Raw genomic sequence first — 22,759 nt, forward strand, 5'->3', positions numbered from 1 at the left:
TCACAGAGCTGGGACAGTCCAAATTGAGTAGCACAGCTCTACTTCAGGGAAGAACACTAGGCTGTAGCAAAACCAGGGCTGGCTGCCTGCCTTCCCTGTGGCTACTGCTCCCTTTGATTGTGTGCAAATAAATGAGCCCCTCCCTGAGGCTATCATAACCACTTGTGGGGCAGATTTTGGCCTGTGGCTCCAGACTGSAAATCCGATTGTGGTGCAGACAAGCTGGAGAGCAGCAGGCACACATCCGTGCTACAGCCATGCACACACCAAGTATGGTGGTTACTGCTGACASACTCTTGACTCCTCTCTGTTCTTGGGCCTGAAGCCAAGAGCTGTAGTGCCGACCTCAGCTGTTGGCATGCAAGGAGCAGGTGCCCACACACACCCTCACTCCACCAGCCCCTACTGCCCGGAGCCCCAGCTGTCATGTAACACACAGCTGCGGGAAGAGGGCAGTGCAACCACTTCATCTTAATGAAGGCTCCTGTGAGAGTTTCCTCGTGCCTGAGCTGCAGCTGGCACAAACACCAAGGCAGCATCATGCTGAACCTCAGCAAAAGGGAAATGTGTTCCCTGGCCTTGCACCATCTGCATGAAATCTCTGGGCTTTGCCCCCAGCCCAGCATTGGCCAGACACTCTTCCAAGCTCTCCCAATACTTGCAAAGGCAACTTCTATACACAAAGGCAAATCTTTATTTACAGAGCAGCAGTACTTGGGGTACAAACATTGCCCCATGAAGGAACTTCTTCCCTTCAGGACATGGCAGCAGCAGTATCACACACCAACCCAGCAAAAGGCATCACACCCCTCCCAGRGATGGTCCTGCCGTTTCAGAATGTCAGCACCCTCTCCCAGTGCTGTACAAGAAAGCACGAGTGAGGCAATTCTGGTCAGAGTCCCAAAAACTCCAGGCTCAAGGAACACTGGTGCTTTGCCTTCTGCCCTGCCCCAGCTCAGAGCAGCCAGCTGGCTACGTCAGTGCAAAGATGGGGCGTGGGCACAGCCAATACTCCACTGCCAAGGGTTGGGTGTTCTGGGCTTCTGGCTCACCTGAAAGATGAGAACCTGATGGCTGCAGGCAGAGCTYGGAGAGGCCAAGCCCCTGGGAGACCAAGCATAGGGAGAAGGCACCTGCTGGGGGCTTTGTTGTGAGGGTTTCAGAGGCCACACCCATCCCAGGCCTGGAGCTCAACTATTCCCAGGCAACCTCAGAGCTGCTGCCCCAGCCAGTGTGTAAGCGTCCCACCCTGGGTCCTGCACACACAGGTGAGACCAGGCTCCTGCTGCACAGGGAGCACATCCACAAGGTCTGGGCTGCTTTTAATACTACTTGACTACAGCCAATCTCCAGAAACTTGGCATTAGCCTTCCACAATTGAAATCCACAGCAGCTCCTCAGYCTYAGTCAAGCCTTACCCTCCTGGGGCAGGCCACAGCCCCAAGCTTTGCTCCCCTGCTCCTGGCTGGACACAGGAGGCTCAAACAGCAYAGGTCAAATCATCCCTGCCTCACACAAGCTGCCTGCTCCTGCCTACCTGGCCAGCCCATCCTTCTTCCTCCCCTGGAGGGGTGATGGCAGCCAGTGTCTTGGGGCCCAGGAGCACTGCATAGCTGTGAGAGGCACAGCCTCAGGGTGAGCAGTGGGGTCTGCAGGGCTGGCCAGCTTCCCCCAGACCTCTAGCAGTTCCAGCAGGAACAAGGCATGGGGTGCAGGCTCCTGTCTGTTGCCTCACGTGTACTCTGTCTTCCGGATGTAACTTGAGGGCACGTAGCCCTGCTTCCCATGGGCCTCAGCCAGCCACCACTCCTGATTGCCTGTGATGTCCTCAAACTGCAGGATCCTGAGTCTCTGGTTAGCTGACACGCTCAGCTCATTGGTGTTTCGGCCTTTGAAGGTGTAGAGAGCATAGTAGACCTGCCAGACAGGGACAGAGAGTCAGTTGGATGGTCACACCACACAGCCTTGCTGCCACACTGCATAGGATGTGTGGGTTTTTGTCCTTCTCCCCAAACAGTGAAAGTCCTAGCCCCATCCTGGTCTCTGCCCACCCCCATTTRCAGCCTATCTCTGCACCTCTGTTGCTGGAATAAAAGGTCTCATAGTCTACCACCCACATCTTCCTGGGCACTGCCAGRGAGGAAGATGATTCAGTCCCCAGTSAAGCCCTTGGCGTTCCCACCCCCACAAGGGTGGCTGAGAACTCACCTGGTTGCCCTCTGACTCGCTGTTCTCCAGCCCRGAGTCTCTGTCCTCCACCGAGGGTGTGGGCCTGAGATGTGCTTTGGTGAGGTGCCCGTTGCGAGAGCTGGGGCTGCAGCCCAGCTCGGGGCGACTGTAGCGGCGCTGAGGTGTCACTGTACCAGCCAGTGGAGCTGTCCTGTCACCAGAGCCAAGCTGGGGCAGAGAGGGGGAGTCCACCTCCAGTGGGGGCTGTGAGGACTGGTACACATCTGCCGGGGAGGCAGAGTCCTGCAGGGGTTTCTGAGTGAAGGTGACGGCTGCCCCACTGGGGCTGAAGCTCAGGGTGGCATTGCTCTGGGGAGAGGAGCTGCTGTGCTCCGACTCGTTGGAAGAGTGGCTGCCCACGGAGACATCTGACTGGCTGCGGCGGGGGTTGTAGGGCTTCAGAAAGGAGCTGTACACGAAGCCTTTCGTCACTGCAGAGGGAGAGGAAGGCAGCTCAGACTGGGGCACAGGGACACCAGAGGAGGGGACCCACAGCAGGCACCAAGGGCAAGGAAAGCCACCTACCCCCATTGTCTATGAGCCAGCGATTCTGGCTRCCCATGGGGTCCTTCTTCTTGATGACACCCACAATGTCTCCTTCCAACAGRGAGACATCCAGGTCTTGGGCAGCATTGAAATTGCGTTCTGCCTGGAACAGACTCTCTGGGGGATAGCGGGCCAGGAGGGCGGCTCGGACATCATCYGACTGCAGGAGGTAGGTTGGCTGCAGAGGAACAAGGCAGGTGAGTGGCTGTCCTGGGCTCTGCAAGCCCTGACACYGGGCAGAGGGAACTCACCAAGCCAACAAGGGGCTGCCGCCGGGCAGACTGCCGTTCCATGCTCTTCCTTTCAAAAGTCTTCTTGGGAGCTGCCTGGGACTCTGGGAAGAAGGTAAAGGCCTGGAGCTGCTGGAGGACTCGACTGTGCTCATCCTGGAAGACGGCAATGAGGTTCCCCTCCCTGCCAGACACCTTCAGCGACTGAAACCAGAGCAGAATCGGGGATCCTGGTTAGGTGACAGCYGGGAGAAACAGCCAAGAGCTAAAGGAGAGATCGTGGTAGGGGTCCATCAGACCTTTGCAATCCTGTCTGGACTGAGCTCTAWATGGTCCTCAAACTTGTGACCTGAGGTTTTCCCAGGCAAATTCCCTCTTGCCACTGCTCCAGGAGCAGCCAGAGCCTTCACCACATGTACACACAATTGCATTGTAATCCTGAACTCCCTTCACTCACAGTATCCCACAGGAGCCCTCCACAGGTCACCTGTGGCCTGAAACTGCAGTGGCAGCTTCCCCCACGATGAGACAGCTCCCAGTGTGGCTCAGAGACAAACCCTGCACAGATCAGTGCTGCACTGAGCCCAGGGCGCTTCCTGCACTGCAGGAACTCACCGACAGCAGGGGTCTGAGCTCCTCCAGGGCCAGGCGCACGAAGTCGCAGTGTGCCTCGGCATAGCCGCGCACRCAGCTGGCAAACAGCTCCTTGGCGAAGCGCAGGAACTTGGGCAGCTCATCCAGCAGCTGGGCATTGAGGGCCTCGTAGTTGTTGCGGGCTGACTGCAGCTCCTCCAGCGTTCGCTTGTCCTTCAGCTTCTCCGCTCGCTCGGTGCAGTTGTGGAAATCGAGGAGYTTGTCAAAGCGTTTCTGCACCAGCTTGTGGGGCCCCGCAAACATGCTCAGCAGCTGGCTCAGGGGTGAGCTCACCAGCCGCTCCGTCCGCTCTTTCTGGTGGGCAGAAGTGCAGTGAGAAGGTGAGACAAGGTGCTCTCTCCCACTGTGAATGCCAGCAGATAACCTCCCCAGGACAGTACAGTCACTCTCCTGATGGCACCCGCTGGAGCTCCAGAGGTTCCTTCCAACAGCAATTACTCTGTAAGCTTAGGAAACTGTGCCARCCTGGGTAACACTATGGGAAGTGCCTGAACCACTCACATAAAAAGTTTCGGCATGTCAGGCAGGGCTGAGAAAATGTGTATCTAACAGGCACATCCATAAACTTCCAAGTATCAATGCTCTCACGAGGGCAGAGCTATGTAGGAATGCTCACACCTCTCCTGGGGTGTGCCCATCTGCAGCAGACCCCCAAGGGGCATGCCCAGCACACGAGAGCACAGCATCACTCACAAAGCTGGAGAAGAGCTGGTCACTGATGAGMCGATTCACTTTCTGGAACTGGTCCAAATCTCCACTTCCCTTCTCTGTRCACAGGTCCCACATGCTCCCTGCTGCCAGTGCCTTCATACAAGCTGACTCCTGCACCAAGGAGACACAGTCAGCTGAGCCATGCTCACTGCCCAGAAGAGGCTCCCAGGGCAGCCCAGACCACCTGACCCCAGCAGGGCTGAGGCAGGAGCGATGGCCAGGGGCACTGCAGGGACACACCGTGCCGACAGGAGRGGCAGTGCACGGTGAGCCCCATGGGCTTGGCATCACACCCAGGCTGACTCACCCGGACATGCTGCAGGTAGAGGGAAAGGTCCCGGATGAAGGACTTGATCAGACGCTCCTGCATCCGGAAGTTTTTCTCTGTCTCTTCAAAGGCTTCATCYTTCAGCTGTGAGAGAAAGTGTTTCAAGAGAGGTGATGCAAGACTCAGCACCTCCCAGAGTACACGATGTGGGGTCCTTCTGCCCACAAGCTGGACAGCAGAGATGGRCAGTTCAGACCCYAARCTCACTCTGCCTTGCTGGCCTGGAACAGAGCTGCACAGTGGGAARGGGTGTGGAGGGACAGCAGATACCTCTGGAGAAGCACTGCARGGTCTAAGTGCACCTGATGCACAGTACCTGGGGTGCAAAGCCTGTGAGATGCTTGAGATGGCTGCTCACACGGTTGGATTTCTTGATGATAGAGTGGAAGTTGAGCTTGGAGATCTTCTCCATGAGGCTATCCTCATCYCCTTTCCTGTATTTTAGCACTAAAGAGATTGATATAGAAATCAAAAATCTTGTTAGCACAAACACCCATGTCATACACTGCCTCATCAACTATCACCTTGTCAGCTTTCCTCTTCCCCAAGCCTCTGTGGTCYCAAGAAATCCCACACATCATTACAGAATGGCTTGGATTGGAAGTCACCTAAAAATAATCTAGTTCTAATGCCCCTGCCATGGGCGGGGACATCTACTAGACCAAGTTGCTCAAAGCCCTGTCCAACCTGGTCTTGGACACTTTCATCCACAACATCTGCAGGCAGCCTGATCCAGTGCCTCACCACCCTTACTGTAAAGATTTTTTCCATATATTTACTCTAAATCCGCTTTCTCTTAGTTTAAAGCATTATCCAGTCCTATCATGACATGCCTTTGTAAAATACTGCACCATAACCTCCCATCTCCCATCCAGCACTGTGCCACCTGTTTGGTTCTTGAGATACCCTTCAAACTCTTCCACAGGATTATGCATAGTGCCAGCATAAGATGATATAGGAGATGGTATTCAATAATCACTGCACACACAGAAGGTGTTCATATTGCTGCTTTAGCAAATACAAGCAGTCATTGCAGGCAGCCTATGTCACCTCAGCTTCAGTGGGGCTATGACAAAAGAAWAAAGCGTAAGATTTGCATGAACCAGGGGCTTCCAAGGGAAAACAGGGAGGTATCAAAGATCACAGCAGGTATCAAAGGGACTTCTGTTCAGTCCCAGGGAGGCTACACTTGGGTACTTGGGTGCCTGAAGGCCATGAGATGTGGGAGAACCACAGCTGCTGATCCACAAGGAGATCTGGGGGAGCCAGGTGAGCCAGACAGGAAARGGCAGAGGGGGATCTGCTCACAACTAGCAGCTACTTGAAGGGCAGCTACAAAAGTGTTGGGGCCAAACTCCTCTGAGCAGTGAGATTTCTTCCATGACTGTGGCTGCCAGCTAAGGCTCAGTGGCCAGCAGATGCCAGCCTCAGCACACCCACTCCTGTCTCTTTCTGCCCAGAACTGCCCAGCTGCTCCTCACCCAGGTCCTTCCGGCGCTTGTACTCATTGATGTTGACATTGATTTCTTTGACTGCRAGGACAGCAGCTGTGAGTGGTGCCTTGTCAGGGTGAGCCTCGGGGGTGGCACTCAGCAGCTCCATCAGCAGCAGTGGGTACCGCATCACCCTCTGCACTGGCTTGATGAGGAAGGAGCCCAGGTTAATGTAGTTTGTGCAACCCCTGGAAAGTCAGGACAAAGGAGATGTATCAGGTGTCAATCCAGCACTGCCACACAAATTCCACCCCTTAAACCACAGCCAACCAGACCCAGAACTCCAATGTCTCTAAATCCACTGTTCTCCCTAAGTCATGCCACCCTTATGTCTAAACTCACTGCACTCCTGAACTCCTGGTGCTCTCAGATTTCTGGCCTTCACTCACACCAGGTGATCCTTCCCAGCCATGATTCTCTCCATTACCAGACCTACCTCAAAATCCCACAAAAGCAGAGCCACACATTTGCCAGAGAGCCACTTGTTTCATATGCTTTTCCAGCTGCCCATATCTGTCCTCCAGTGCAGCACGGAGTGACCTGCAGGGCCTTCCTTGWGGCTCTGGGCTCTCAAATCCTGTTTTCTACCCAAGACCTCCCCTCACCTCATCACTKGTGCTGCCTGCCTGTGCAGCCCACCCACTGCTTCTGCTGCAAKCACACCACAGACACCCCTCTCCTCCCAGTTGTGCCTCTAACACTGTTAGAGCCCCCAGCATGCACCCAGCCTGTGACAGGAGGTTAGTTACAAGGGAATGCCAGACCAACACAGACAGACAARCAGGGAATAAGAGGAATGGTGCACTTACCACTCACTGTACAGGCTCCTGCCGGCCCACAGAGTGCAAAAAAGCAAAGAAAAGCAAGGGTTAATGGAGTGGCAGGTGTGCAATGTCACAGCCAGTGCCTGTGCCCTGCCAGTGAAGCTGCCAGAGAAGGGGGCAGCCCTGTCCTCCCACAGCAGCTGTCGGCACTGCCGGCTCCCGGGGCATTTACCTCCCACAAGTTGGAGCCCTGGCACCCTTTGAGCCAGGCAAAGCAGCTCCTTCCTCAGCAGCCATGGTGGGTCAGGGTTTGGGGAACAGAAGCCCTCAACTGAAGACATGCCACCTCGTCTATACATTGGTGGCTTCTATGCAGATTTTAAGGGGATCTACAGGTTTCCCAGCATCTGTGCACTGGGGCAGGGTGCCATTTGAACCCAGAGCCYGGTCAACTATGCAGTGCCACCGTCRCACCCTTTCCAGTCACCACCTGAAMTGTCCAAACACTGCTGACAGAGGGGYGGGGATGYTGGAAACTGATCYCWCTGTCCCATCTTGGGGGCTGCCACWGCCAGAGGCTCAAACCTGAGGCTATCCAGTAGGTCCAGAAGTAGTTTTTGCATCTTTTCATCCTTCTCGTATGTTTCCAGCAGTGCGATGGCCTCATCATGGTTCTGGCAGTACACCCTGTAGACACTCTCTAGCTCTGCACGCTGTGTCAGGAACACTGGCCCTGCAGACAGCAGCAAAGCAGGACTTCAGTGTCTCCTGGACCCCAGTTGCCTCCAAAAACAGTCTCATGGTCAGACATCCAATTCCATTCTATACACACAGGTCAAGAAGACAGCACTACTATAGCATGCAGGACCCTCCCTCATCAGCCACCAGCACAGAGAGCTCAACCAATCCACGTCTCCTGAGAGTGGAGACATTGGTCTCTGGAGCCACAGAGCAAAGGCACAGGCAGCCCAGGGCCTGGCAGTGCTTTGGGGCAAGGGGCCACTGAGGRCTACAGGCACTGATTCTCAGCACAGTAACCCCTCGGGCAACACAGATCTCCTTGGCTTCACTCCTGGACTGATGAGTGGCAATAGGGACCAGTCCCAGTAATCCTCTCCCACCATTTAAACTGTTATGCTCTGCCACTAGCAACACCCATCACACCAGACCGAGAAAAGGTAACAACAGAATTCATACCAATAGCATCTGAAGCCTCCAAGGTGGACAGCAGCTGCTTGGAGAAGTTAATTACCATGTGGATGTTTCCAAAAAGGCCCTCAAAATCTATGTTCTGCATCTAGTGAATGRGAAAAGAGATGTCCTGGATGGGGAACACATCCCAGTCAGACCCAACAGCAACCCACTGCTCTCCTGCAACCCATTAGTCTAGCTTCACAGCAGGCACCTGGTGTGGCCTCCTCTCATCAGAGTGACTCGTGTACACACTCCCTTGTCCTTGAGTGCACTGAAACTCTCACTCCTTATTTTTCCTACCACAGTATCCTCTTCTTTCCCAGCAATTCCATTCATGCCTCTGCTCACCTGTTTTTCTCTTCCTCCTCTCACTAAATCTGTCCCCACACTAGGATTCCATATTTTATTTCTCCTTTCAATGAATTTAACCTATAAACCAAATGAAGAGAAACTTTTCATGCCCCAGGAAATCARTCTGTGATACTTGCTGCCAGGTCTCTTGCTCCCAGCAAGGATGAGAGTGCAGCAGGATCTCAAAGCAGATGGGCTATTGCAACAAGTGCAGAGAGCTGTAGGAACCACTCTCCTCCCCTTGGAATCACTTAGATTTCCTCTATGGGTTCCTGTGCAGTTTGGTCACCTTTGAGAACTAAACGGACTCAATATCCTTACCCCAATCCATCAGTGCTGCACCACAGCTTCCCCTCCTTCCCCAGCTCCTACCTGTGCCTGCTGCAGGGGCACCATGATCCTCTCCACACACATCTCCAGGTCTCTGATATAGTCCCGTTCTGTCTGGAGCAGTTCCTCAATAACCTTGGCCCTCTTCTCCAGCATYCTTTGCTCTGCACTCTCAGTGGTGGCCGAGGACGGCTCCAGGGATGGTGTCTGGGAGGACAGGAGAGTCATCTCTGCAAAACAGAAAAGCGAGATCAGCATGCTCCAGCAAAGGCGCAAGGGCAGGAGATAAACAGCACCTGAACTGCAACACATGTAACCTACGAGACTGAGAAACAACACTACTGACCAAGTCTGTCCAAGGGCCTTTCCAGAGGGACTGTCCCCAGGGCTGCAGGGAGACCCGGCCGCTCCCACAGCCCACCCTCGCTGCACCAGGAGCGCTGCAAAGCCCGGCACGGGCGCGACGGGCAACAAACCTGSTCCACACGGTCTGCCCTGCTGCCGGCCGGGGCCCGGCTCCTCTCCCAGCCCGCTCCCCGGCTCCGGGAAGCTGCAGACACGGAGGGAAGCCCCCGCCGGGCAATGGCGGCCGCCCCTCCCCTCCCCTCCTCTCCCTCAGGCTGGGAACAGGGTCCCCATTCTCAGCCCCGGCCCATTTCCATCTCAATGGCCGCGCAGGGCCCCGGCACCGCAGCGGTGCTGCCGCCGGCAAAGCCTGGAGCTGGATCGCAGCCAGCGGGGCCGGGCAGGGCCGYCCCACCCGCAGGGCCCGGGGCTGCGGGCCGCTTTCGTCGGCCCCGTCCAGTCCCCGCGGCCGGCTCTCCTCCTGGTTTTCTGTCCCACCTGCAGCCCCTCCCGCTGCCATTGCCCATKTYATCCCCCCGCGGATTGCTGGGCCCMGCCGCTCTCGGCCCCACCTGCCCGCGATTAAAAGCTGTGCCCTCCGACCGAAACCGCCGCCACCGTGTTACCCTGCACCTCCCCGGCCGGGAGAGCCCCTCTCTCACCCCTCCCTCAGGCCAGGAACGCTCGGGTCTCCCCCATTTCAAGCCAGCACGGAGCCCCTTGCGGCGCCCAGCCTGCCTCGGGTACCCCATTTTATGTCAAATACCSCATTTCAATGTCATGTCATGACACATGTGCCGCCTGCCACCCAGCCCCAGCTGCCCTCTCTCAATGGAATTTTTTTTAAAGTTGCAGACGTGCTCCAGCTCAGACATTTCTAGGAATGTTTTTGCAGGACAGGCACTTCCAGATCTCCAACTCCCCGACCTCTCCAGTGACAGCCTCAGGCAACAGGGGCTCAGCCCTGCTTAATCCCAGGGATATCCAGCAGGATTTGGGATTTATCCTGGTAGCACAGCACCCAGGAGACCCCCATGCTCCCAGCCGCGTGTGCCCAGGTGCTGGGCAGGCTGCAGACAGCCCCCAGCCATGCCCTGCGGGGTGATGGCAGCACCGTGCATGGCAGCATGAAACACGGGATGGGGAAATTGCTGCCTCAGCCTAAGCATCCTGCCCACTGCTCCCCCAGACCGGGGTCTTCACACTGAAACAACCCGAGAAAGAAAAGACACCCAAGCTGAGATGAGACACTGACTCAGCCCATGATTATTTGAAACCATGCCAGCCCTTCCCACTGCAGAGCAGCAGCAGAGACCAGAAAGATCAGCACCAAACAGCAACTTCTTGCAGCTATCTGGGCTGAGGACAAACCACTGTGCCTCTCTGCAGAAAGAACAACTTCAAAATCATTCCCACTGTTAGCCTGGCAAACAGGAAACCCAGCTGAAGCTCTCACATGCCCTGGATGTGGAAGGGCAGATACCCATCTCTCTAAGCCGGCATCCTGCTGCCCTGCCTTGAAATCTAGCCTGGGGGGAGGCAAAACAATCAGCTCCACAGAGGAGGATTCAGTGACACAACCAGCACTGTATTTTAGTATGCAATCATTGGGAAGAGAAGGCTTCACTGATTCCTTCTGGCAAGTATCCTTAAGACCAACCCCATCAGAGCCTGTCTTGGCTTTCCACCAGACCCTGATGATGAACTTTATCAACTCAAATACAGCAGGAATCTGCAARGAGGGCCTGGGAGCAGATGCTGGGTTTAACTGGCTTTGCTCTTTGCATTTCCACAGCATCTGCAAAGTCTCAGCAGCAGACTGGGCCCTGCTGTGCAAGGTTCTCCACAAACACCCACAGGGATATTCCTAGACACAGCACTTGGAGCCGGAATGGGGTATGAACAGAAAAATGCACAGGAGGAACAACTAAACACCAAAAGAATACAGTCAGCAGGTCTTTGTGGCTCAGAGAGTTAATGAAGTAACAACAAATGAGTTACTTTAAAGAAAATATGGCATTTGTTTTGCAGGAGAGCAAGCTCAAGTGGGAAGGCAACCTGGAAGAAACAGGAAGGTGTTAATTTGCAATGCAAACAGGTGTGTGAAACCCAGAGGGGGTGGGCGGGTGAGATGATACTGCTGYATGGGGTGGGGTGGGCTGGGAAGAATCTTGAAAATGAAGACAAGCCAAAAGCACAGCCAGAAATGACCCAGGCAGCAGCATTTGGGAAGACAAATGGAAAACATTACATTTGCTTTGGTCAAAGAATAGGCCCCAGCCACCACATTAAGTTTTGTACAGGACACCTCAGGAGTTTACTGCACCACCAAACCACTCTGCTGTGCTCCCAGGCTTAGCCATAGCCAAACTGCAGTCACATCATGTGTTTGGCTCCAGCTCACCAAAACAGAGCAGGGGATGCCCAGCACTGCTGGCAAAGGCAGCAGCTCCACACGCTCCACCAAGCAAACCCCAGGCAAGTAAATCTAGGTCAGGCCCTTACAGAAAGTGCCGTGTGGCGAGGAGTCAAACCCACACTTGTGAGATTGCCAGCTCCATGACACTCTTCTTCGGCAAGTCTCAAGTCCCTGCCTATGGAAGGGAAATTACAACCTTCCCTGCACAGTAGTCATCAGCTCAGCTTGGTTAACCTGGCACAATGCTGAGCACCAGTTCTACGCATTTACACCGTATCAGTATTTCAATTATTTTGAAAACTCATAGAAATTAATTCTCTTCTGGCCTTCTTGCTCTTTCTSAAAATTTCAAGATTCCTTCAAAAACAAGGCTACACTGCAGTCAAGTCTCTTAGGACTSTTGTTCTTCAGCATCCTTTAGCAATGGATTCAAAAGTTGTCCTGCTTCTTTCCAAACACTCGCAGCTCAAAATATTCAAATACAGAATTTATTTTTAATATTTGACCAATATATCTGATATGTATAATACTTAGTATTTGTTTCTGATGCATTWAAAAACTCTTACTTTTTGTATTTCATACTATTTCTGTTAATTGTCTTCAATTTATTTTTTCCTGTTTGTCACACATTCTAGTATGTCTAATAGCAGCTTTCCCTAAATGAGGCTTATTAAGCAGTTAACTAAACCCACCAATTTCACAGCTGTGGGCTTTGGTCATCTAGTAAGTATTTTTTAAACAGATCTTCATTTCACCTACAAATTTTCTATTTAAATGCTACCTTTCAATTTGATTCATCATGCCCATTAACTTTGAAGGCACTAAGACACACACCACAGCTCGAATTAACTCTGTTGGCCTGCAGGAATACAACTGGTATTCCTAATGAAGCCACCAAATTCCAATCCAGTGACAAATTCGTGTTTACCCATGACACAGTTGCCAAACAGGCATTCAGAAATACATTTCCAAAAACAATGCTCTCAATAACAATTTTCAGAGACTCGGATTTTRTTCTCCTGTTTCTTCTCAGTTTGATGTTCTGAGACAGCCTGCCAGAAGCACCTGTTTTTGAGCTTTGCTAGTACCCCCTGCTGACTCATGAGAGATCCAACACCAGCTCATAACCCAGCCCTGGCAATGAGGTGTGAAGGTGGAGCACACTCCCACCTCTGCCCTTCCCAGGGAGGCTGTGATTTGCTATCACAATCACACAGCTCATTCTGCTCGTCTGAGAAATGCCACTGTCATCAACTTTCTCCCAATTAACRAAAACTTTTTGTGAATTGTTATTGCCCAACCTCCTAGTGAGAGCACACATGCAATTAGAGGTTTTCCCTGCCCGTCTCTGGGAGCAGAGCTGACCCCCAAGAGCAGCTCCAATGGGATGCATGTCCAGCACACTGCAGGGCTCACCCAAAGGTCTCCCAGCTGCTCCTCCTCAGGGCTCACCTGGCAGCATTCCCCTGGTTCAGCGCAGCCTGGCAGGTGCCAACAGCCTGGACAGGGACAGAGGGACGTGCCTCCATCAGCGCCGGGGACAATCCCGGGAATCTCTGGTGGAGCTGCACCCAGCCACCAGGCAAGCCCAGCCCCAGGCCTGCAGCTCAGCACAGTCAAGCAGTGACTCAGGACAAAACAAACCAGCTGCAAATATTTGAAGTATGTGGAGGCCAGGAGGGGAGGAGCAACTGCCGACCATGAGAGGGGGGGCGATGAAACTAGGGCAGGGAATAATTAATCTGAGTAAAAGGCTAAACTCACTGCCAGGAGCAGGATCTGGCTGGGGTGAAAACTCTTACTCCAGACACTGGTAATACACCAGTGAGCTGAACAGGAACAGAGAGGGGATGCTTCTCCGGGACCACTGAAGTGGCTTGGTGTTTCAGACATGTCTAATACAGAGCTTGCTTATGGCCCCAAACAGCCTGTGGTTGCCCAGACAGCCCCATGGCATTCAGTGTGAACAGAGGATGATCCCAATCCTTGCCACACAGAAAGAAAATGAAGTAATATGATGGTGTAAAAGTGCTAAGCTWCTAAAGCTGAGGCAGGGCATCAACAAAAGTGTGAGCAAAAATACTGATGGAAAAAAGAATGAAAGCTGAAAATTTTTTAAAAGGAGATTTTTTAAATAGATAATCCAAAAAATGTGAAGAAAACAGTATTGATGAAAAATCTGTCCTGCATCTGTGCTTCAATAAAGACAGCAAATATAAATGAACATAGAAAACCAGGTAATAGGTAATCCTTCTCTAAAGACTGTATTTAGTTAATTCCATGTAATAAAGTAAATGGAAAATCATGGCTGTCATGTAGAGAACTGAAGRTGAATTCAGCAGGATCACAAATGAAGATGAAGCATGTGAGCCACTGAGTGATCCAAGGTATCCTGAACAAGATGGAATTATTCAAACCAAGTAGGTTTAATGCAGACAAATGCATTAATGTATTAATGGGAACAAAAAMCAATCCTGCTACATGCAGGATTGTATTCTGGGCAGTAATTCTTTTGATTGATCAGACAAAATTCAACAGGTGAGTTGAATCACCTGAGTGTTGAAGGGACTGACTGGGGTTTTGGACAAGGGCACCAGAGCACAGCAAGGTAAACTAGTGCTGACAGCCACCCAGAATGCCTCACCCAGCTCTGAAGTCCACTGTTTTAAAGGAGTCTGAACTGAAAAATGAGTGAGCATCARGAAGAATAAACATTTAAAGGTCTTTGTGTGAGTCTTTGACATGGGTATTTTAAGACTCTGTTCACTACAAAGAACTGAAGACTAGAAAATTACTTAATTACAGTACCTGCCTGAGAAGAATATCCATCAACTAAAAAGCTCTAATTTAGGAGAAAAAAGGTTGGGGTTCAGAGCTGAAATGCAASACATTAGCATGCAAAACCTTTGAGAGTGATGGTGACTAAGCAGCAAAGMTATGACAGGTGGGTTCTCTTGCTGATGTATCAGGCAGTCACATCTGAGTCTCATCCCAGCAGAGGTACTCYAACCAAGTATTTGTCACCTGGTTACACCGCAGAGAAATCTCTAAGTGTGATAACTCTGCTTAAAGAACAGATCCYTGGAAGTGTTCAAGGCCTGGCTGGATGGGGACCTGGGTGACCTGATCGAGTGTGTGGCATCCCTRCCCATGGCAGTGGCATTACAACCGGATGATCTGAAAGGTCTCTTCCAACTCAAACTGTTCTATGATTCTGTGATCTCTACTGGGGCTTTCAAGTCCTAAATTCTGTCACTCAGTGGATAAAGGAGGAACCTGTGAGAGAAGTAGAGAGCATTAGAAAAGGTGCCTGAAGCACACACTGACTTTTTTCTGCCAGCTGGGGAGGAGGGTGTCTGCTGCCAAGCACAATGGGAGCTCTTTTGGGGAGGTGCTGGGGTGAGGAGGAATGTAACAGACAATTGCAGCCAGAAACAGGCTACAGGATAGACAGTGTTTGAAATACCTGGAGACTTCATCCCTACTTTCCTGCTGTGGACACTGGTGCTGCTGATGAGRGCATCCTGCCCTGCACCTCTCACAGCTACTCCCATGCCCCTGAGTCTGCCACAGTGGGGAAAAAATCCTGCAACCCTTAAGAGCAAAGGCTTTCACTTSGTCTTGCAGTCTGTCCCTTCAAATCCTGCAAAAACTGGACAAGCCAGCACTGTTCCAGCCTGTGAAGGCTTTGTGGACCATTTCCTATCCCACTCTGTTCCTGGCCTCCTCCTGGCTCCCTGGCTGCCCTTTGGACATCTTGGCATTGCAAAGCCTCTCCCTTTCCTTGCCCTGGGGACACAGCTGAGCAAAGTCCCATGCAAACAAAGTGGCCTGAGAGTGCAGAAATGCAGTMAAATATCTCCAGAGGACAGATTTCATGCTAAGGCAAAGGTAGTCACTGCCTCCAACTTTGCCATCACTTCGGCTGTTGCACTGTTTTTGTCTGCATTTCAGTAACAATTCACAGAAAGTTCACACACACAGCCACATGAGACAGATGCTGGCAGAAAGGGCATAGGAACAAACAGGTTTTCAGACATATGGAGCCTGTCCATCAAGAAGGGCTCCTTCTGTCTCTTCTGCTCAGACCCCAGCGCCTTGCTGCCACTTTCCCTCCCCACACTAATAATGTTGCAATAAGAAGCCAAGCTGCACAAAACTGTCTGCAGCTGACTCTGACACAACCACAGCATAAATGGAATGATTTCACCCATGCCAAGACAGCCTAAGCCTTCCACTTTGGAATCTCTCCAGCTTCAGGGTGCTATTTGATGGGATAGGAGACCTGGGGATGACTTGGGGACTCAGGACACAGGGCATGCAACTGTTGTAGCACAGGCAAGGGACCACTGCAGTACTGAGGGGCTGGTAATGCAAGAGATTCCCATCTGCAATAGCCCCCCCAACATGCAGGTGCCTCGCTGTCCTGCCCGGTGAATTACGCAACTCTGAGTACTTGCTTTCTATATATGTCCAAGTGCTACAACAGCTTTCTCTATTTCCTGCTTTGTGCTGCCTGTGAGCAGCTGCCATACTCATGCTCTGGGTCAGGAATTGGTTCCTRCACASAGAATCTATTCCTGATGGGTTATARAATAGGCAATGGGAATAACCCCAGCATCTCACCCTTTCTCTCATAAGGAACATCYTCAGGGCCCTGAAAGAGCAGACAAGCCAGGACCACATGTTTTAGAGKGCATCTAAAACACTCAAGAGCAACAGAAAGGACAGCATTGAGTCTGTGCCACCTGTGCTTCCCTCCCACCTGGGTCTCACCAAAATGATGCTCATTTCTGCAAGTCCCAGGGAGGAGCCTTCCTGAGAGAGCCCATCTGTGCTGGCCACCCACGTGTGCCAGAGTCCCAGTGCTGCCCTGGTGCCAGGGCAGGGTGAAGGGGCACACTCCAGGGAATTGCCCACCATTCCCCTGCGTACCTTGCTTTTTCTTCCTGGTCTGCACAAACTCTGAGTGCCGCAGGGCACTGGGAGCCGTCCGTCTGTAGAAGCTGTTTCGCTGCAGCACAGAGTCCCCCCTGTTTGCCTCCTCGGTCTCCTGCTCCCAGACCTGGCTCCAGTCGGGCCGGCCCGTGCGTACCCTCGAGCGCTCTGCTCCACTGCTGCCCTTGGCTGCTGTCCCAGGCCCTGGGGCTTCTCCTTCCAGCTCCTCACAGCCGTCGTAGTCAACGATGCCTGTTTTGAACTGTGTGTGGCAGGTACCTGYCCCCAGATTCACGCTACCATCTCCYGAGAACCCGGCTGCAAATGCAGGAACTTCACCACCTCTGTCTGGACTGTCCACGACATGGTCTTTGAGCTGTCTATGCCATTCAACATCTTCTTGGTCTGCTTGGTCCCTGATACCTACACACGGCCTGTCCTGCTCTCTGTATGCCCTAGGGCTGTCATCATTTCTATACTTTTGCCCWTCCCTGTATACTTGATTGCCTCCAYCCTCTCTATACTGCYTTCTCCTCTCCCTATACTCCCCACAATCCCTCTCTTGCCTATGCTGCATTTCCTTTTTCCTGTAATGTCTTTCATCCTCACTGTAGTCCCTAGGATCTCTGTAGTCCTGACACCACCTTCCCCMCTTCCTACAGTCTCCAAGGCCTCTGTCCTCTCCATACTGTCTTCCCCTCTCTCTATACTGCCCAGGTACTCTGTCCTCTCTGTTCCACCCTTCHCTTGTCTCAGAATTCCAGTTTCTGKATTGAACACCCTCCCTCTCMTGAACCCTGTAGTTTCTGCCCTCTATATTCTGTCTTTTGCCTTCCCAAGCATTTTCTGCTCTCCTGGAGTCCATGTACTGCATCTCTCCCTTCCAAAAACCTCCATTCCTGCTCTGTTGATCCACGAAGAYGGCCTCCTGTCTCCGGGAACTGTCCCAGCCACTGTCTGCTCCTCGGCTGCCCGGGTACAGCCTCCTTGTCACCCTGGSTCTGTCACTGCAGCCAGCCACGTCYTCTCTCCGTASGGCACAGCAGTCCTCATATTCCCAGCTGAGGGGCCGAGGTTGCCGTCTTGGATCCTCCATGCAGTGTTTCCTCTAAGGATAGGTGCACATAGTCCTGTGGGGTGTGGCACAGGGGCCAACTCCCCTCACTCTCTGCTCCCTGAGCTCAACCCCGGGCTGACGCCGCTTCTCCACTCTGCTCCAGCACTCCCGTCCCAAGTGAAACGCAGGTGCTGCTTCCTGAAACCAGCCAGCAAAGGCACGGGCCCAATCGCTGCCAGCCCCAGCCTCCTCCACCTGCTGCCCAAAGTAATCAGTAACCAGCCCCGAGCGAGGAGAGGAGGGGAGCCAGGCTGGGCAGGCTCTCACCGCCCAAACCGGCTCCACGGCTTTGCCAAAGCCTCTCCRCACACAGCTCTGAGGCAGGGAAGAGGAGGGCACTGGAGCATGCAGAGGCCCTGCCCCRAGACCAATGTCCTCAGGGAAGGGAAACGGACTGTGTGTGAGACCGCAGGAAGCCACAAACCAGCGGTGGGAAATCAGATCTTCTTCTGCTGCCTTCCCACCTCTGATGGGAACAAAATGCTCTAGAAGAGGCTGGGCTCTGCTCACCTTGCTGGGGCAAACAGAGGCCTTCAGGCTGCCCCTGGCTCAGCCCTGGTGCTGAGCCCATCCTCTTCGGAGCCCTCACCCASAGTCACGGGTAAATCACTGCAAGARCAGTGCCTACACAGTGCTGTGCAGCCACAGCTGCCTGGCTCTCTGCTCCAGGGTTAACAGCTGGTCCACTGACAGGAACAGGCTTGAAGGGATTACCTGGGTTACAGACTCTGGTGCCAACACACAAAATCAGTTTCCAGAAGGCAACATAGACACTACAGAAGCGCTCCAGTAATGCCTCTCACTGCAGGGCACAATATATTCCCAATTTTCCATGCCAAACACAGAGYTCCTGTAAGAAAGCAAGAGACAGCCACAACATGCCCTTGACAGAGAGTGTGGGTCTGTGGATGTCACCCATGTCTCAGGTTCTTGCAACACTTGTTGGCAATGCACAGCCCATGCTCTCAGCTGGTAGACGACAAAAATAAAACTAATGGACTCTCCTACTCCAACTGCAGGAGGGCAAGCGCTAATCCTGCCTCAGTCTGATGATCAGCGAAACCCCAGTGTGCTCACAAGACACCAAAAAAGCAAACTGACAATTTAAAACATTTACTGTAGAATATCACGTATTTTCTTCCTTTGGCTCCCCAAAAGATACACTGAGGGGCTGGATTCCCCTCCCATACTATGCCAGCCCTGCTTTGATTGCTGGTCAAGGCTTAGTGAGAGCTTTTCTGCCACCAGTGTGCTTCCATGTTCCCCTAACAGTGGCAGGGCAGAGGTCACACCTCAGACATGGCATAAACACATTTTACTGAGCTGTTGCAACACCACCTTACTGTTCTGGCCTGCTGCACCACAGCTGGGCTAGCACGACATGGGCACACTCAAGAGGTGTCCAGAGGGACATGACAGAGCTTGGGTAGAACACATCTTTGCTTTGCCACAGGACTAGAGAGGTCTCTTGAACTGGAGAAGAAGGCATTAGTTCTTGCCTCAAACTTCCACTTCCAGGATCCAACAGGCCACAGGTTCCACAGGCTCAGTCCTCTGCCAGGGAACACTGGGACAATAGGAAACATTTCCCAGCAAGATCCATCCCATCAGAAAATTTCACTTGAGATTCAGCCTACATTTTCCTCTTCCTACCTTCAAGTTATTTCATGTAGCTTCAAATCCTCTAGGTCTCCTTCCAAGCATCCTTCTTACACACCACTGACGTGAAGGCTGTTTGTCACCATATCTTCCTGGTGCACCCATATCAGCCTTCATTCCCACGTGCTCTGCATCAGACATGATCGTGCACCAAAGTGCCTGGGCTCCCCAGCGCTGATTAAGCAGTGGGAGGATGGAGGCAATGAAGTCAGAGTGAGTAATTCCCAGGCAGGAGCTGGCATTTCACTCCACCTCCCGCATGCAGTGCCCACATTTCCTGCACATCGTGGGTTTTGGTAACAGAACTGCAGTGTCAGAGCTCCTGGGAGAAGCCTGGGAAGGGTCTGTGGGAGAAGATGTATGTGGTCCTATCTTTCCATTTGTCTACTGTAATACCAAGTGTAACRTAATTAACAGCACTGATCTTTACATCGCATCTTCAGTTTTCAGAGACCAAATGTGCTAATATAATCGTGGGAAATTCCTCYTTCCTGAGTAATTTTTTTCTGGGGTGCAAGAACAAAAGTCACATTTCCAGCTACATATGTGCCACAATTGAAAGCTCTTTGTTGCTGTTACCAACAGCACAGTGCTGTTTTCTTGTCCTGGACTCCACAGATGGCAGGGGCACAGGGGCTGATTTTACTTTCTGCCCACTAATCCATCCCACTGCCAGGTCAGGTTCAGTCCCCTTCTGTGCACCCATTCTCATCTGAGGGACAAACCCTCAGAGGTCTGTATCACCACCAGAGCAGAAACCACAGGAAACCCAGTGCCCTGACAGGTTGACGGCAGTCACACCATAGACATCAACTCAAATCTCAACTGCAGCACCACCAGCAAAGCCACTCAGAAACTGCTGCTCACTCCCCTACTGATAAGAGGGGATGAGGCATGGAGGTTGGAACTGCAGCTGCTGAGGTTTTGCTTTCCATCATSGACATGCTGGGAGTGGATGAGATGAAGGTTCTGGATGTATGGTGGGGTTGGAAGAGAAGATGGGAGAGTTGGAAGRCAAAGGGGGTAGGGAATATCAGGACAAAGGGATATCCAGAAATAGACAYTGTGATTATCCAAGACAAAATCATAATGATTTGTACTGCAATRGTGCTTACAAAATGACCCAAATCARCAATTAAAGGTTATAAAAAACTGCCTTCAACAGAGTCCGTAGAACAGCAGAGGCACCTGTGCTCCTGAAGCATCCCCCATCCCACACTGCTGTAGACTTACCTCTCAACTCCTGCAGCTCCACTCTGAGGCTCTCAATGTTGGAGTCACAGAAATCAAGGTTTTCCATGGTCTCTGCTCTCACCAGTTCATCCTGCTGCTCCTCCAGCATCAGGCTTAGCTCRGCACGGGTCTTGCTGTACGCCTCCAGATCTCGCTCCACCTCTCCAATTCTAGTCAGCAGGATGGAGCTGGGGGAGGCTGATCCTGCCTGTGTCAAGTCCTCACGTCCCTCCTCTGCCCGCTGCTCTGGGGTGCTGGGCTGAAGCTGTGCAGGGGCCACATTTTTCCGCTGGTTGCTGGATGGAGGCCGGGGCGCAGGGCGGGAGGGTTTGACTGAGAAGGACAGAGACCTGCCTTTGGGCACTGGGCCACCCTGCGTGTGCACAGGGCTTGTCATGAGGCTGCTGGGCCGAGGAGGGGGCGGCCTCAGGGCCCTCCTCCTCTCTGTGTGCCTGGAGTGGGACACAGACTCAGGAGAGCCACGGACAATGTCCTTCTCAGAGCTGTAGTCCAAGATAGAGAAGTGACGGGAGACCTTGTCCTGCTCCGCACCAGTACTCGACAGACTCTTCTCAAACTGGGCCAGCTGCTCTGTCAGTTTGGAGTCGAGGTCTGTGCAGCCATCCCCCTGCACTGCAAGTGGGCTGCGCTCCCCCCAGCTCCCAGCCCGTGTGTCCAGGCCCACCTGGGCAGATCCTAAGCTGGAGGAGCAGGGCTTGAACTTCTCCAATTTACTGTCCATCTGATTGTCTAGGCCCTGGGTGCTGCTCTGGCTCTCCTGGGGCTGGGATGCTGCCCAGCTGTTAGGAGATGAAATCGCTTGGTTTCTGCAAGGATCTTGGGGGAAGTCTGGAGCCTGCAAGGGCACTGTGGGGCTGTCTCCATCGTGCTTAGGGAGGGGGTGAGTTTCTGAGTTTGCTAGGGAGGCTGAAATGGTCCCCCCGGGCTCCAGCTCACCTGCTTGGCCAGACTTGTTGCCCTGTGGGGGAGGCAGCTGAGCAGAGGGGAGAATGCCATTGACTGTTTTTGTGTAGTTAGAGGGGATGGAGCACATCGTGCCTTTGGGATGTGGCTCCTGGTGTCCTGTGCTGGGAAAGGCCTCGTGCTGTTTCAAATCAGTGCCAAGAGGACCCTCTGACCTCCCTGCCTTGTGAGACAAAGWGGCAGCAGGCTCAGGATATGCAGCCAAGCCATCCTCCTTTTCCCTGCTATTTTTCCCTGGCAAAGCAGGAGCTTCAGTGCAAGTACTTTCTGGATCTTGACGAATGGTCAATCCACAACTGCCTCCACCTTGCAGATCCCCAGCACCCACCTTTTCCCTGCAAGCCTCAGAGGCTTCCAGCTTCACAAATCTGTGAGGAAAGATGCCACGTTTTCCTCTCAGCTCCCCTTCCAGCCAGCCATCTTCCAGAATGCCTACAATCCGAATCCTGTCACCCACATCAAAATCCAGTTCCTTGGACTCTAGGGCTTGGAACTGATAGAGGGCAACGCCRTAAGTAGTGCCTGGCTCCTTGTCATCTTTGGGGGTCATCTCTACTGTCCCATTGGTGTCACAAGTCCCAGTGGGCTCTGGATCTGTTGAGGCTCCTGGTGCTCTCAGAGGAGTAAGCAGTTCCACAAAACCCTCTGGGAAGATGCCCCTGCAGCCTCTGAGCTCACCCTCAAACCAGCCGGGCTCTGGGACACCAACGATGGTGATCACATCCCCTTCCCTGAAGTCCAGTTCCTCCTCCAGCTGAGCAGACAGGTCCATCAGGGCCCGGGCTTGGCCCAGTGAGTAGGCAGGCACYTCCAGGAGAGTGTTCTGGGACAGCTGACGTCTCCGAACTGAAAGGCACAGCTCCCTCACGCATGATGAGGGAAAAAAGCCCTTGGARCCCCAGCTGCTTCGGCCCTGGAGCCAGCTGGAGGCCAGGGACCCYCCCAGGATCACCAAATCTCCTGCAGAGAACGAGACACACCAGTTCAAAACTGCTCATTATTGCTTCCCACCTCTTCTTCCTGCCTCCCCTTGTTCCCTCCTGGCTGTGGGTGAGGTCTGGCACTCTGTCAGAGCACAGTCATGCTGGGACGAACTCAAGCACAGGATGGGGGTAAGGCATGAAGTATCTGCAGCCTCTTGTATATCTAAGATACAAAGTTTGACTGCAAAGCTATGAAGGTGGGTCAAAGCTTTCATTCTCCCACAAATGCAAGTCTAAGAGATGGGGACTGG

The 22,759-nt window shown here is 52.9% G+C and overlaps 1 protein-coding gene across 4 annotated transcripts in view; it reads right to left on the minus strand.

Annotated features, from left to right (window-relative positions):
• Positions 1 to 396: 396 nt before the first annotated feature.
• Positions 397 to 22,759, minus strand: part of DNMBP (dynamin binding protein) — a 33,002-nt gene continuing 10,639 nt past the window's right edge. For 2 of the 4 annotated variants that reach the window (XM_057380850.1, XM_057380841.1), the window contains 14 exons: positions 20,542 to 22,485; positions 8,873 to 9,060; positions 8,153 to 8,252; positions 7,541 to 7,688; positions 7,001 to 7,018; positions 6,180 to 6,379; positions 5,015 to 5,145; positions 4,678 to 4,782; positions 4,353 to 4,481; positions 3,621 to 3,953; positions 3,027 to 3,209; positions 2,755 to 2,953; positions 2,209 to 2,660; positions 397 to 1,917 (listed from right to left, as the gene is read on the minus strand). In XM_057380850.1, the coding sequence (XP_057236833.1) occupies positions 1,732 to 1,917; positions 2,209 to 2,660; positions 2,755 to 2,953; positions 3,027 to 3,209; positions 3,621 to 3,953; positions 4,353 to 4,481; positions 4,678 to 4,782; positions 5,015 to 5,145; positions 6,180 to 6,379; positions 7,001 to 7,018; positions 7,541 to 7,688; positions 8,153 to 8,252; positions 8,873 to 9,060; positions 20,542 to 22,485 (4,316 nt within the window). In that variant the 3' untranslated portion in view covers positions 397 to 1,731. Of the gene's footprint in view, positions 1,918 to 2,208; positions 2,661 to 2,754; positions 2,954 to 3,026; positions 3,210 to 3,620; positions 3,954 to 4,352; positions 4,482 to 4,677; positions 4,783 to 5,014; positions 5,146 to 6,179; positions 6,380 to 7,000; positions 7,019 to 7,540; positions 7,689 to 8,152; positions 8,253 to 8,872; positions 9,061 to 13,046; positions 13,210 to 16,529; positions 17,868 to 20,541; positions 22,486 to 22,759 lie in introns of those variants that run through there. The other 2 variants (XM_057380861.1, XM_057380868.1) reach the window with 2 other exon arrangements.

The sequence above is a fragment of the Malurus melanocephalus genome, unplaced genomic scaffold, assembly GCF_030028575.1.
Source record: "Malurus melanocephalus ecotype Western Australia unplaced genomic scaffold, MMel_1.1 scaffold_12, whole genome shotgun sequence".
In the NCBI taxonomy this organism is placed as follows: Eukaryota; Metazoa; Chordata; class Aves; order Passeriformes; family Maluridae; genus Malurus; species Malurus melanocephalus.